We start from the raw sequence: 14,817 nt of genomic DNA, 5'->3' as shown, positions 1-14,817 counted from the left end.
ACAACTAACTTCCTCCCCCACCCCACCCCCCAAGAAAAGAAAATGTAAGCACTTTCTGTACTTCAGCAACCTACTTATGGCGAAATTAGTGATAGCAATAAAACTGCGCAAGGAAGTTAACGTGGTTCCCGCCTGGATCTCTCCATAAAGAGGGACTTTTATCAGCAAGCCTAGTAATCATGTCCCTTAATCATATTTGGATAACTACAAAAAGTGCAGTGTGATTAAAACCAAGGAAGATGCATGTAATTTCCTTCTGTTTACCAGGAAGAAAATCCAACTGGGAGAGAAAGGAAATATCAGTATCCATCGGCACTGAAAGAAATAGTCTCTTTAGCTCAGGGGTAGTCAACCTTGGCTCTTTTATGACTCGTGGACTTCAACTCCCAGAATTCCTGAGCCAGCTTAGCTGGCTCAGGGATTCTGGGAGTTGAAGTCCACGAGTCATAAAAGAGCCAAGGTTGACTACCCCTGCTCTAGCTTAATCTTTAATGTAACGGCACCTAGGCGGAGTAAGCAAAGCAGAGTTCCAGCTGGCTCATTCCTTCCTATATACAGGTAGTCCTTGCCTTATGACTGCAATTGGAACCAGCAAAGGAGTTATTAAGTGAGTCACCCCTGACTTTGTGATATTTTTTTGGCAAGGGTTCTTAAGTCCCAAAGGTGCTTTTTCAGGAGGCAACTGGACTTTCTCGTTTTGCTTTGAAGACGTTTTGCTTCTCATCCAAGAAGCTTCTTCAGCTCGGACTGGATGGCATTTTTCCCCCCTTGCTTCTTTGGTGAAAATAACAACATTAAATTAATTCAATGTATGAGGGGTCATTTGTGCTCTCGGAGCTGGCTTGTTTTCTTGCAGACGTTTCATTACCCAACTAGGTAACATCATCAGTGCTAGTAAGGAGCGCTGTCGGTTTATATTCTAGTGGCTTGCTGTCAGTGTTGATGGGGGTGGTCTTTGGGATTCTTTAGTTGGGCTGTTTGCTGTTGGCTTCTTTGGCAGTTTCTTGATTGGGGTATCGTTTACTTGATTGCTGGCCTGATGTTAACCTTGGAGTTAATCTATGCTGATCTGGGTGCCGATTGCTGGTGGAGAGGTGCTGGGGTCTTATTTTTCTTTTTCTGGACTGGGTGATTGTCTCTTTTGCATAGTCTATCGATGTTGTTAATGTCTAATCCAATGTATGTTGGCAAACAGATATCATTTGCGGGCCCTTGTAATCCACGTGATGAAATGAAAAGGGAAATAAGAACTTTTATCTTCTTATTCCGTCGCTCCAGATTGCTCTTCTTCGCTTGCTTGTTTTTGCCACGCAAAGCCGCTTTTAAGAATGGACAGCCTCATTTCCAGACTTAAAGCTCAAATCATCCAGGCCGCCTCCCCTGGGAATACAATATGGGTCGTGCCACTCTAGTCTCATCAAAGGTTTCAGAGCGGCCCATTACAGTTGCGTAGCGGGTGGCGGCATCTCCTCGTTGTCTCTATTGTCTCCTGTAAAAAACAAAAACAAAAAAAACACAGGTTCCCTTCCCTTCTGCTCTCCCAGTGGATTGCAAAAGATTCACATTCACCTTTGAACAGTACCTGTAGCTTTTGCTCAAGACAGCTTCCGTTAGCCAGCTGAGATGTTATATCGTTTCCTTTGCTGAGTTGTAATGTCTTCACATCCCTGACTTCAAAAGCATTAATTCCCGACCTTAAGTAAGACAGCTCAGTTGCAAATATTCAAGAGAGATTTCTTAGGCAAGGGTTAGATTTTTCGTTTTTTTCCCCCCTTCTTTTTGTGGGTGAAAACTGTTTATCCTTGGAGCAATAGCTCTCGGACAGAGAACCTAGCTGAACATTTCAAGTTTTCTGGAGGAACAATGCAAGATTACGTAGAAATTCTCATCTGTATAATAATCTTGCAGACATACATGCCGTGTGGTTTACGACCTGGTGTCTTCCAGTTATTTTGGACTGCAGTTCTTGTAAGCAATTCCCACGAGCCAAGATGACTCAGTCAACTGGAAACTGAAGGACACAATATCTGGAGGATGGCTGGAGATTGTTGGATGATGAGCTATTTATATATCATTGGCTTTTATTTAAATTGGTTTATGCTGTTCTTTTGTTGGTGACATTCTGGGCTAGTGAAAGCCGTTAAAAAGTGGACTATTGATAAAAATAAAATAACACATAACTTGCCCTATGCTGACGATGCCACATAGCCTTGTAATGAAACATCTACAAGAAGACAACACCACGAACCCAATAATTGTTGAGCTATGTATCTTGTCCAGTATGATAGCAACATATAAAAGTAAAACCCTGATGAAAAGGAGATCCTTATCCTTTTATAGATAGTCCTCCACTTACGATGGAGCCCAACATTTCTGCTGTTAAGGAAGACAGTTCTTTAGTGATCTTTGTCCCATTTTACGACTTTTGTTGCCATAGTTATTAAACGAATCCAGCTTCCCCATTGACGTTGCTGGTCAGAAGGTCACAAAAGGTGATCCCACAACCCCCCGGACACTGCAAACCATCATAAATGTAAGCCCGCTGTCAAGATTTTGATCACATGACCATGGGGAGGCTGCGATGGTCGTAAGTGTGAAAATAATTCACTTTTTTTTCCAGTGCCGTTGTAACTTTGAACGGTCACCAAATGGATGGTTTGTAAGTCAAGAACTACCTGTATAGCCATATCCTAATTTTTTTTCTGTCCTCCCACGCAACAGGGCTGTAAATAGGGCTGGGTATATGTGGGGTGTTTTTATCGGTCCTCTCCTTAGAAGGAATTCCGCATCTTGCTGTTTGGTTTCATCCTCCCTGCCTTTCTTGTTTGGCATTTTACAATGTTGCACCTACCTACACAAATCCTTTATGTCAAGTTCTTATTGTGACCTTAAATAAGCAATTCATAACCCACATATTTTCCACCCACTCTGCTTTTGTCATCATTGTGAAGTATTGGCAATAATAAAGTGACAGGCTGATTAGCTGTACTGCTTAAGGATTCTGATGGGGAAAAGAATCCAGAGCTTCTATGTATTGAAGAATTATTTCTGCCTGTTGGCATCATCCATGCCGTCATTCCCTTGGGCTTCAGTAGGGCCAGATTCTCACCCCATTTGGGTGGGGGAAGGGAGTGGACCATAGTTAGAACGCTTCCTTGCATGGAGAAGATCTAAGCTTCAGTTCTTTCAGACATTATTATTGCAGACTGTGTATACATTTACAGGAAAGTGACAGGGAATTTCCGTAATTGGGTATCTTCCCTCTGTGTTGGACATGCTAGGTTGAAGAATTAATTAATCAGTCCCTGGGACGACTTGCTTCCAGAAGTTGTGGGTGCTCCAACACTGGAGGTTTTCAAGAAGAGATTGGATAACTGTTTGTTCAACTAGAACAGAGGTCCCCAACCTTTTGGGAACCAGGGACCGGTTCCATGGAGAAAGGTTTTTCCACGGATGGGAGACTGCGTGGTTTTGTGTGCTGCTTGCATCCCATGGATGGGGCTTTGCTTGCTTGTGTGGACCGGTTGCTGGCATACCACGGCCCAGTACCGATCCACGGACTAGGGATTGGGGACCCCTGAACTAGAAGACCACCAAGGTCCCTTCCAACTCTGTTATTCTGTTAAGTAGCGAATTCTAGGTTGGGGAAGATGAGGATAAGTAACCTGGTTTCTGTGTATGGAAGTAGGGTATTTTTCCCCCCTCTTCTTTTCTAGTATTTTAGAAGGTCATTAAACAGTCTTTGTATTCCTGGTTCAAATATTCTTCTCATAGGACTGGAACTTATGGAATTGATCTTAAGATGTGTTGTTATGTTAAAAGAGGAGGTATCTGTAGCTTCTTTGGGGTCTAAGATACCCAGGTTAGAAATCTTGAAGTTTTCAGTTTTGCTTGAGTAGAACACAAGTAGGATTACAGCACTTGCGTTGAAGGAATTTGAGCGCTCAGGCTTAATTCAATTTTTCATTTGCATTAATGCATCAAAGCTGCAAATTTAAGTGCAGTTATCTTGGGGCCAGTTTGGGCTTAGTTCTCTTAGTCCTTAGTGCATGACATTGCAATTGTGCGATTGTTTCTTCCTTTTAAAATAACCTATTCCTAAGGAAAAAAGCTTTGGCATTCTTGAGAACGAAAAGTGAGTAACAATTTAACAACTGGCAACTTCTTCTAAGTTCCTTGAGATGGGCAACAACCCCCCCCCCACAGAACATTTAATTGTTCATATTAACCTCACTGCAGTAAAGGTGGAGTTTATTGAGATGAATCCCAAGCAGCCGTGTATCTTATATATACGATTTAAATAGTTGTCTGCATCTATCTAAAAGGTATTCGCTCATCCAGGCAGATTAAAGAACATTCTCCCTGGAGCATATCAGGCACCGGAGGAGAGATTAAAAAAAAAAAATCATTTGGTCAAATCAAATGTCACTTATGCAAAAGGATAAACTGGGACAAAAAATAAACCTTTTAGGAGTAATCAGGTCATCTGTAGGATTCAGAGAAGCAGGAAACTGTGCTTAGGAAACACCTTGGGTGTTTATTGATATTGGAACCCTGCTATCATGTCACCCCTGTTTCTTCTTTTCACTAGACTAGACACACCCAATTCCAGCAATTCTTGATATGTTTTAGCCTCCAGCCTCCTGACCATCTTTGTTGCTCTTCTCTTCATTCTTTCCAGAGTTTCAATATCTTTTTTCTAATCTGCTGACCAAAACCGGATGCAGATTGATGAAGCAGATTTTGTGGTCTATTAATGAAATTTGTCACTGTATTTTGATGAAGCTTGGGCTGTTTCACAATAACCTGACAATATCGAAACTGTACTAGGTATTGTTTTGAAGATGGAGCAAACACTAGCGTGAAAGTCTGTCCATAGATCATTATTTGCTCTGGGAGAGAAAGGGAAAACACATTGTGTTAGTATGGATTCCTCTGTTCATTTCTTACACCCTAGAGGCAAACAGATGCAAACTCCAGAAGGCTGGGGAAGAAGACAACAAATAACAGAACAGATTTAGTTGAAAAGTAAATTCAAGTGAGAAATGTGCAGTTCAGTCTTCCCCTTCCCCCACTCCTGATGAGACTTGTATGGATTTGCTGAAACATTTAAGGAGGGATGGAAGATTTATAAAACCTTGCACCTCTATCCAGTCCATATCTATGAGATAACAGAATAACAGTGTTGGAAGGGACATTGGAGTTCTTCTATTCCAACCCCCCTGCTCAAGCAGGAGACCCTATATCATTCCAGATCAATGGTTGTCCAATCTCTTCTTAAAAACTTCCAGTGATGGAGCACCCACAACTTCTGGAGGCAACTCGTTCCACTGATTAATTGTTCTCACTGTCAGGAAATTTCTTCTTAATTCTAGGTTGCTTCTCTCCTTGATTAGCTTCCATCTGTTGTTTCTACTCATGCCTTCAGGTGTTTTGGAAAATAGGTTGACATCCTCTTGTTTCTGGCACCCCCCCAATTCGATATTTGTTTTTTTTTAAAAGAATACCTACAAAATCTGAAAGGAAGACATTACAGTAAAAGAGGAAGAGGAGAAGATGGATGGATAGATGGAGTAACCATATTTTCAGAAATGTTCATGATTCTAAAGTCATCAAAGGTAGCATCCATCCAGGGCACCATCTTTCCACAAATTCGTCTAGTCCAGGGGTGTCAAACTTGCAACGTCATGTGATGTGTCGCGATGTATCGCAACTTTTCCCCGTTGCCGGAGCTGGGGTGGGCACGGTTTTGGCATGATGCATCCGGCCTGTGGGCCAGCAGTTTGACACCCCTGGCCTAGTCACCTTTTAAATTCATCTAAATGAGTAGCCACCCCACATCCTCTCTCAGTGAATTCCACAGTTTAATCTTGCATTTCCTAAAAAGGAACTTCTTTGATCTACATCCTTTAGAAAAGAAGTGTTTGCCTATGATCAGTCTGGTTCACTATTGTGAATTTTCATTCGGGAAGCTCAGCAACATGGGTAGCTGTATCCATTGCTTCTTGTTACTTACAAATGGCTTGTGCATCCTTCAGTATCCATCTGGCTTATTACATATACGTATATTGATCTAAATTTATGCATCCGAAAAGCTACTCCGTTGACACTCCATTTGTGATGATCAAGAGAAGATCAAAGGGCTCAGAAGATCAAAAGTTAAATTTACTCCTTGGAAAGGAAACGAAACAAAACAAATGTACTCCACTGCAAAGAAGGAATCTCATTGCAGGAACAAATATACTGATGGAAAATGGAACCGAACTATTTAGAAAGATGCTCCCGTTCCTAACTCATCAACGAAATGCAACTCTTCTATAGTTCATTTTCCTTACACTAAGAAAAGCACCAACAACAAATCTCGCAGATATGACACTCTACGCCAGTCAAGATTGAAAACTCGGCAGAGTAACTGAGATTTCATCTTTCCGGAGATTGAATGCTGATGAATGGCTGCATTCAGCTTCTGCCTTTGAAAACCTCTGCTCATGAAAAGGAAGTGAATAAGCCATCAGCAGCCAACTTTTGCATTCCCCCTCCCCCTTCTGAAAAAGGATGGAAACACAAAACAACATCTGTTTCATAAATACACAGGGCGCCCAACTGTCACCCAGTGTTCGCACCTTTCCGATCATCTCCTCGAGGTTGCTGCACCCCACCATTCAGGGGGAATTGGGACACAAGGGCTTGTTTTGCCTTGTGCTTAATTGAGAGTAAGACAAAAGGAAGGAGGAAAGAATGGATAGATGCATCCAGAAAGTTCCCAAGTGTTTAGACTGGAGGAGCGGAAACCCTCTCCTGATGCTCTCCTGTCTTTCATGAAATAATGTTTTGAAGTTAGCTCGGCAATGCTTGTAGCAAATTGAGAAGAAAGAGACTGCAAAAGACTATGCTGGAACCTGACTCTGATATAAACTCTCAGAGATGAAGAGAAGATATATGCAGGAGGATCGGTTGGGTCCAATCACGAGGTCTAGGAGTGGGGTGCAAAAGGCACCACTCCTATAAGTAGCCATCCCATCGACTGTTAACCACCCTGATGATGCTGGCAGGAAGCCGGCAAAAGCTAGGTGTTTTTAAATTTTATTAAAACTTTTTATGGTTTTAACAACCTCCTGGTGGTCTCACAGTTTGTGGTTCCCGAATATGGATTTACCCAGGAGTCAACTTTCGGTTTTTAGGAATTCAACCCTGGAAGCTTAGCAGCCCCCTAGGATTTTACGTGAGAGCTTTTCTGAATTTGTGGGTTATGTTTTTCTTAACTTTTTTATTTCTTAAAACAACAAGATCAAAGCAAATGAGGTCCAAGCCCATTATCAACTCCGTTCAACGCTACCGATGCTCTTCTTTGGTCAAGTCCAACTCAACAGTAATAGCATCTTCTTATACAACTCACGACCACAGTCGGGAGCAGAATTCTTGTGGCTAAGTGAGGGGATCATTCAGTGATCCAGGCCTGATTTTATGACCCAATTTACTGCGGTTTCTGAGTCAACCTAGCTTCCCCCATTGACTTCGTTTGTCAGAAGTGGTCTGGGAAGGTCACAAGGGATGATCATGGCATCTCAGGGCACTGCAACCATCATAAATACATGCCGGTTGCCAAACACTCAAATTTTGATCCCAGGAAGATGCTTGCAACAACCACAACTGTCAGAACTAGTCATAAGTCACTTTTTTTTCCCAGGGCTGTTGTAACTCTGAACGGTTGCTAAACGAATGGTTGTAAGTCAAGGATTCCCTGCACTCGTGATCAGCCTTTTTTTTCTTTGGATTGCAGGAGAAGACTTCATCATGCTGAGATGGCCCAGAATGTCAAAGGAGAGCATAGATTTGCATAAAACGGGTTTTTCTTACAGATTAGCAAATTTTAAAATCCGGAGCCGTGAACCAGTCTTCATTGTCGGTAGAAATGAACCTTCGTCTGCCTTTTATCTGACCGTTGTCTAGTCTGTGGATCTTCTTCTTGTCTACAAAGTCATTCTCGCGTGCCATTATATCAGGGCCCCGTGGTGTCTTTTTTAAACCAAGGGTTAATTACGTTCAGACCAGTTGACGTCGCCTATAGATTTGAATTACATTGAAACTATCCTCTGGGGTCCTTGGCGCTCTCTGAATTTGGTTGTTTTCTTTCAGTGGCACTAAGATGTTACCTCGTTTGGTAATGTAAGGTCTGCGAGAAAACCACCAAGCTCAGAGAGCACCGAGGACCCCCTCGGTTCAACCCTGAGACACAAATATTCTCTTCTATCTGAAACTATCCTAAAAGCTACAGGCTGGTTCTGCCTTTCGGCTCAGCGATGTAGTACTCAGGTAGTAAGTTATGAAAGGCAGCAGGAAGTCGTATGAAGAGAACAGCCATCCCTCCTCCTACAATCCTATATTAGTTTTCATCAGCTATAGGAAGATGCTTTTTGTTTAGCAAGGATCATCTGCTCAAATGCTATATATTTAATATTGTTGGGGGTGGGGTTGGGAGACCCCAATGTTCTGTTTCAGTTCGGGTAGCAAAGCATAGCAGATTGGCTCTGAAGAATAGGAGGGTGTACATCAGTTCATTTCATGCAAGGCTGCTGCTGAATATTTTCCAAGAGACGGTAACACATTGCAGGCAGTTATGCTTTTCAAGGAGACGGTTAGCCAAGATAGGCAGCCTTGCCTCTGGATTTTTAACTCAGGGTTGAGATTCCTTGAGCAGCATAAGTAAGCAGAGCTTATTGCCAGTCGAATGAAAGCAGTTGTGTGGAGCGGTTTTGTTGTTAATCTGCCTCTGGATATTTCTATATTTCTCCCAATTTGGTTTAGCGTGTCATATAAACTAAGCCACAGGAATTGTAAATCATATCAACCTATCGATTGGTGCTTGCTAAGCGAACCATAGTTGAATAATAAACTGCATGAGCTTCCTAAAGGAATTGAAAGCACTGGACCGTTGCAGGTTCAAATGGCATTCATCTCGTACAAATTAGCACAGAGATTGATCACAAGGTGTTCAGGGTATCTGAATGCACTGCAGATTACACCCTTGGATTCTTTTAGAAGTTCAGAAAACAGTGTGACTTTGAGCAGAGCCAAAAGTATAGTGGGTTTGGGTTAACCCAGGAATGCAGTGGTTTCCTGGATCTGTGGTTATATATATATATTTTGAAAGATTCAAGTCCCTTGTCTTCAGTCAGTCCTTCTTTACGTTCCCCTTCTCAGTGGGAACAGGATATCATGACATCGTGACTATGGTTGGGAATCTCTGTGTGGTTCTAATGCTGTGTATCTATATCGACTTAGGCTATATTGCCCTTAAACCTGAGAATAAACAAGAACCTAGAGGCGGAGTTAAAAGAGGGATCAGCCTAGAATCCCTATGTAGCCGCAAGCGAACTAATTTCAACCCTCTTTGAATACCATGGATCCTTGTCTAATTCCAAGCAAGTGCTAACCCTTAGTTGAGAAGTTTCTTGTGCATAGTCCTTTTAGCAATAAATCAGTTTAACGTGGACATGACATGCACGGACACGACAGGGTGGTCTAAAAGAGGATTTGAACCAGCCAGCCTCTTTTGTTCTTTCTGTTAGTTCAATAAGGAAGACTTTGAGGGTAACGTCTGTTCCAAAGCTACTGCAGGCTGACTAACGGTATCCACCGCTCAAGCCAACTACCAAATGGGGAAATCGGATCCCACGCTTTCCACGGAACGGATTTAACAGCATGTGCCGATTACTCAAAGCGATATGGGCAGGACCTGGTGATCCAGTGGTGTTCTAGAAGTTTAAAACTTTCTTTAAAGGGGTTTGATCCAGTTTGCCTGCAGTATGAGCTAAATATTCCTATATATATATATATATGTATATACCTATACATACCGCTAGCAATTCTAGAGCTATATCTTTTGACGTTTGCAGCCAGGAACCCTGCTTTATCGCTTTGTATAGTTTGAAAGTAGTTTAAAGCTTGAATAACATAAAATAACATAATATAATGTTATTTATGTTATTTCCCACGTAAAGAACTCCTGTAAACCTTGCAGTATTGAAACTCAGTGAACAAGGCATCTTAGACAAGCTGAAAAACAAATGGTGGTACGATAAAGGTGAATGTGGTGCCAAGGATTCCGGAAGCAAGGTCAGTTTGCTGAAGGATTTTCTGTAATCCCTTTTTTTCCCCCATTATTATTTTTGAGCCCTCATTTGATTACTCCCCACAGTTAACTCTTTATCTTCTGAAGGTTAAGCTGTGAAGTCTTTTTATATCCCCAAAGGAGAAGTTCCCTCGAAGAATTAGCTAAAGGGATAATCTGACTTTCTTTCTTTCTTTTTTCCTTTGCAATACTTTTTTTTTTTTTGCATTTGATGCAACTTCATTCTTGCTCTCTCTCTCTCTCTCTCTCTCTCTCTCTCTCTCTCTCTCTCTCTTTTAAAGTTGAGGGATTAAAAAAAAAATTTGCCCTTGGGATTGGCCAAAGTCACTCCGTATAAAAATCACTTCCGGTGGCTTTTTGCATCTTGCACAGATTTTTTTTAAAAAAGAAAAGAAATGTGCTTGGAGAGAGAAGTTTGACTTTGATTGAAATCTTTATCTGCTCAAAATTTGCAAAAGGCCCTTAGAATTATTATTTTTTTAAAAAAAACTTCCTTCTGAATACAGTGACGGGGGGGGGGGGAAGCACAAACAAAGCAAGAGACGCATGAATGCTAAAGCTGAGTATTTTTGAGTGGATAGTTGAAGAAGCACAAAACATCCTTTTTTTATCTCTAGGAAGACATGGCGTATTTTTTAAAAAAATTAATAGTGCATTGTTTTATTGCAAATCCATTCCATAAATTTTAACTCTTTATCTTCAGAAGATTAAGCAGAGAACTATTTTTATATCCCAAAGGAGATCTTCATTGAAGAACTAGCCAAAGGGATAGTTTGACTTCTTTATCTTTTTCTTTGCAATAACACGTCCCCACATATTAATTTATTTATTTTTTGCATATGGTGCAACTCTCTTCTTTCCTTCCTTTCTCTCTTAATCATTTTAAAATCAAGAGGATTTTTTTGGTCCTTGAAATTAGCCAAAGTCACTCAATATAAAGATTCCCCTTCTGGCTTCTCCGTTTTGCACAGATAAATAAAACGAAAAACACACCAAAAAGGACATAGAGTTTCCCTAGAAATGTTGTAACTTCTTTCTATATACAGTGAAAGGGAGGGAAAAACACCCCAGAACATACATGAGTACTAAAAATGAGCATTTTTGAGAGGATAAATATTTAATAAGTATAAAACATCCTCTCTTTTTTGGTCAAAAAAAGAAAGACTTAAGAGGGTTATTTTTTAAAAATAATAATTAATATTGCATTGTTTTATTGCAAATTCATTCCATAAATGTTAGCCATTTGGTTGCTTTTCTTAAAAAGACGATTATTCATCAAACCATTTTGCTACTGTATTGCCACATTCCATACCAAAAATATTTTTGCAACCTCCTACTTTGATTTTCCTTTTTTTTTTTTTTAAACAAAAAAAAAACAACGGTATGGCTTTCAAGCTTATAGACACACAAATTATGTTGCTGGGGTGTTGATGATAGGGGAGCCATCCTATTGTTGTCTGCTCTGGTGGACGAAAAGGCAGAGCTTTTTGACCTGGAAGAAATTCTTTTGTGATGCAACATGGAGAACGTATTTAATGGGACAATTGGAAACCTTCCCTCCCCCCCCAACTACTATTCAAACCACATTTTCGGATGCAGTTGTCAAGGCACAAAGAACAGTGGGATGTCCAGTTCCTGTGGTAAATAAATAGGAATGGAATATTTCTTATTTGTGCCTTTGTTTTTTTTTTCTTAAGCAAAAGACTACGGTCATTCTTAGATGTTTTTCAGAAGGCTACATCTCCTGGCCCTGTTGAAGTCACGAGACGTGCATTGGTTTCGGGAGGGCTAGGATATAGCCTTTTAACTTTCCGTTTTGGGCCGATGGATGTTTAAATGCACCACTGCAGGATCAGCCTCGTTGTAACTCAAATTTTAAATGTAATCAGACGGAACTTAAAATTCAAGTCAAGACCGTAACAGCTAGGCTTCTCGATATGCCCTTGTCTTTCTCTGCCTATTGACTGATTATATTCGGGGAAAGATGCTTAAAGGGATTCCACGCGAGAAGTTGATTTGACAGACCGATTGTAAAAACTCCTACTACGGTTACTCTTACTCTTATGGTAAGCAGAGGCTCAACCTGCAACGATTGAAAAGCACCAGTTTTCTGTAATATCTGCCAGATTGGTCTGGAATCCAGATTGACATCAACCACTCAGGCCTTGCCTACATAAGAGAGTTGTGCTGGTTTTAAAATGAGTCCGTTGTGAAGCTGGGTCACGCCCCTTGTGCGGACAGCACTTATGGGTCTGTAGTTTTTTTCTTTCGGCACGGAAGAACTCAAGTTTTTCTCTTCATTGCCAACTTCTAGATGCTAAGTTGGATTCTGTTGGCCACCCGTTCTCTGGTTTGCTGGACCACCTCCTGCAACGTTAAAATTGTTGGGTGCTTCGTGTTTTCTTACCAAGTACGCTTTCCAAAAACGCTCACTTTGGAAGTCCAAAAGGGTTCTGTCCACCTTGGGACCTGAATCAGTTTGACTGCATTTCCGATTCACACTCAGTGTTACCAGCACAACTTTCTCATGTTGACAAGCCTTCTGATTTTCTTTGTGTCACAGCTCAAACTAGAAGGAGTCACCATAATCGAGAACCAAGGGATTTGGTAAACCAATCCAGCAGCAAAATGGTTACAATGACGTTTCAGACAAAAACAACAACAATAATAACCCCAGACAGTTATTTTTCCCCTTCTGCCTTAAGGGTATAGCTTAGAGAGTAGAAATCCATCTCATTTTTGGCTGGGTTACTGTTTGTTTCTTGGTTCAAGCTTGATGTTCAGATGGAAATTAGTGTTAGCAAGCTCAGCCTGAAAGTAACTGACCAACGTCTTACAACGTGGCTATTGGGATGTCAGAGAAAACGTTAGTCCAATTTGGATGATCAATCTATGCATCAGTATCAACAATTCTCAAAGGCCTTTGTCTCCTCTTTTTTTTCCCTCCCTTCTTTTTTTTTTTTTGTTGGAATTCTTTAAATTCACCCTGCTTTCTTCAGCCCCACTCCAGTGGGAATATCTGACAAATTCCAAGGGATGGTTAGATGGATACAGTCATATTCACCATAACAACAGTGAAACGTGGTTAACAGCACATAGCTGACATTCTGTCCTTGTGCGCAATTAGCACTAAAGAAATGATAGGGTGGGTGGAATGAAACTTTCTTTTCTGGGTGTGTTCCTCTTGTGAAACCTTTTTTTTTTCTTCCTCTTCTTCTTCTGGGGCATGATTTGTAACTTTAATCTGCCGAAAGTGTTGACAATTGTATTTTGAAAGATTTGGGTGCAAAGAGCTTTAAGCTCGGACGCAGGAAAAACCTTAGGTTTTCATAGCAAATCCCTCTCGTTCTTTTGCTAGCAATGCAATGTCCACCTGACTGTTGATTTTTCTACCATGAAGCTAACCGACTGGTTCATTTTTCTTAGGACAAGACAAGTGCACTCAGCTTGAGCAATGTGGCAGGGGTTTTTTATATCCTCGTTGGAGGCCTCGGCCTTGCCATGACGGTGGCCTTGATAGAGTTCTGTTACAAGTCTCGAGACGAGTCCAAACGAATGAAAATCACAAAGAACACACAAAACTTTAAGCCTGCTCCTGCACCCAATACCCAGAATTATGCAACCTACAGAGAAGGATACAACGTGTATGGAACAGAAAGTGTAAAGATCTAGTGGTATGGCTAAAGGTTGAGTAAGCAAATCCACTGGTTTATGTGTTTGGTGTTCTTTATTGTTGATGTGTTTTGGTGTTTTGTCTTCTCCCTGTAAGGACCCACCTCAATTTTACATCTTAAGAAGACAGAACTCTTGGAATGTCTCTTCCAGCAGGGATCTTTATTAAGAGAAGCTGATTGCAGGCATGCTAGACAGGATCTGGGGACTCCTCTCCCACCATTCAATGTTTTAAAGTGTTTCCAAGCAGCCCCCACCCCACAGTTCTTCCGGGCAATTCCATCCGTCAGTCCGCTCCGTCGGCACGATCACTCATCCTCTCTTTTTCCACCCCCTTTTCCCCACTGCCGGCAAAGGGGAGTGAGATGAAAGGCGATGGCCACATTGTTATGGTTAGTTCTCTCAATGAGAATCCACAAACGGTCACTTTGTAGTTATTGAAGGAAGTGAGAGTCATAAACCCCCCATGCTTACCCTCCTCCCTTTTCGTAGTATGACAGAATCCAGAATAGAGTAAGAATTGGTTTTTCATCAGAGTAGGTAGGTAGAAATGAAATATATTTGGATTCTGACACTCCCTCTTCATCAGGGCTAACATTTTAGGATTGAACATCTTGGACGTTGGACACACAACGCAGCTAGAAAGGCACTTTTGGATTCTTAAACCATTTGTCAATCAACAATTGGTAGATTCTGTCAATGGAAGGGGCTAATTCAAACCTTTCATACATCTTTGGGGCATCCTTGGTGCTTTCTGAGCTTGGTTGTTTTATTGCAGACATTTCATTACCAAACTAGGTAACGATATCAATGCGTAGTTTGGTAATGAAACGCCTGCAAGAAGTTTGGTTTGGTTACCAAGGTCAGAGAACACCAAGGATCCTGCATTTCAGTCCTGAGCTAGAAATATTTTCTTCTATCTATCCATCTCTGTTTCTGGTAGAAGGACTTGCTGTGATAAAGCCCAGTATGCAATATTAAAGTCATATTTTTACATAAATTAAGAATTATCT

At 41.1% G+C, this 14,817-nt stretch overlaps 1 protein-coding gene across 2 annotated transcripts in view; it reads left to right on the top strand.

The window, feature by feature from the left end:
• The window catches only part of GRIA3 (glutamate ionotropic receptor AMPA type subunit 3), a 108,751-nt gene extending 94,880 nt beyond the window's left edge, over positions 1-13,871 (top strand). Inside the window, exons 14-15 of one of the 2 annotated variants that reach the window (XM_015826780.1) lie at positions 10,002-10,116; positions 13,559-13,871. In XM_015826780.1, the coding sequence (XP_015682266.1) occupies positions 10,002-10,116; positions 13,559-13,804 (361 nt within the window). In that variant the 3' untranslated portion in view covers positions 13,805-13,871. The remainder of the gene's footprint in view (positions 1-10,001; positions 10,117-13,558) is intronic. The other variant, XM_015826779.1, reaches the window with a different exon arrangement.
• Positions 13,872-14,817: the final 946 nt, after the last annotated feature.

Source organism: Protobothrops mucrosquamatus, unplaced genomic scaffold (assembly GCF_001527695.2).
Source record: "Protobothrops mucrosquamatus isolate PMUCROS unplaced genomic scaffold, P.Mucros_1.0 scaffold3296, whole genome shotgun sequence".
Classification (NCBI taxonomy): Eukaryota; Metazoa; Chordata; class Lepidosauria; order Squamata; family Viperidae; genus Protobothrops; species Protobothrops mucrosquamatus.
The sequence above is the reverse complement of the archived record's forward strand: the minus strand, read 5'-3'. Positions and strand labels throughout refer to the sequence as shown.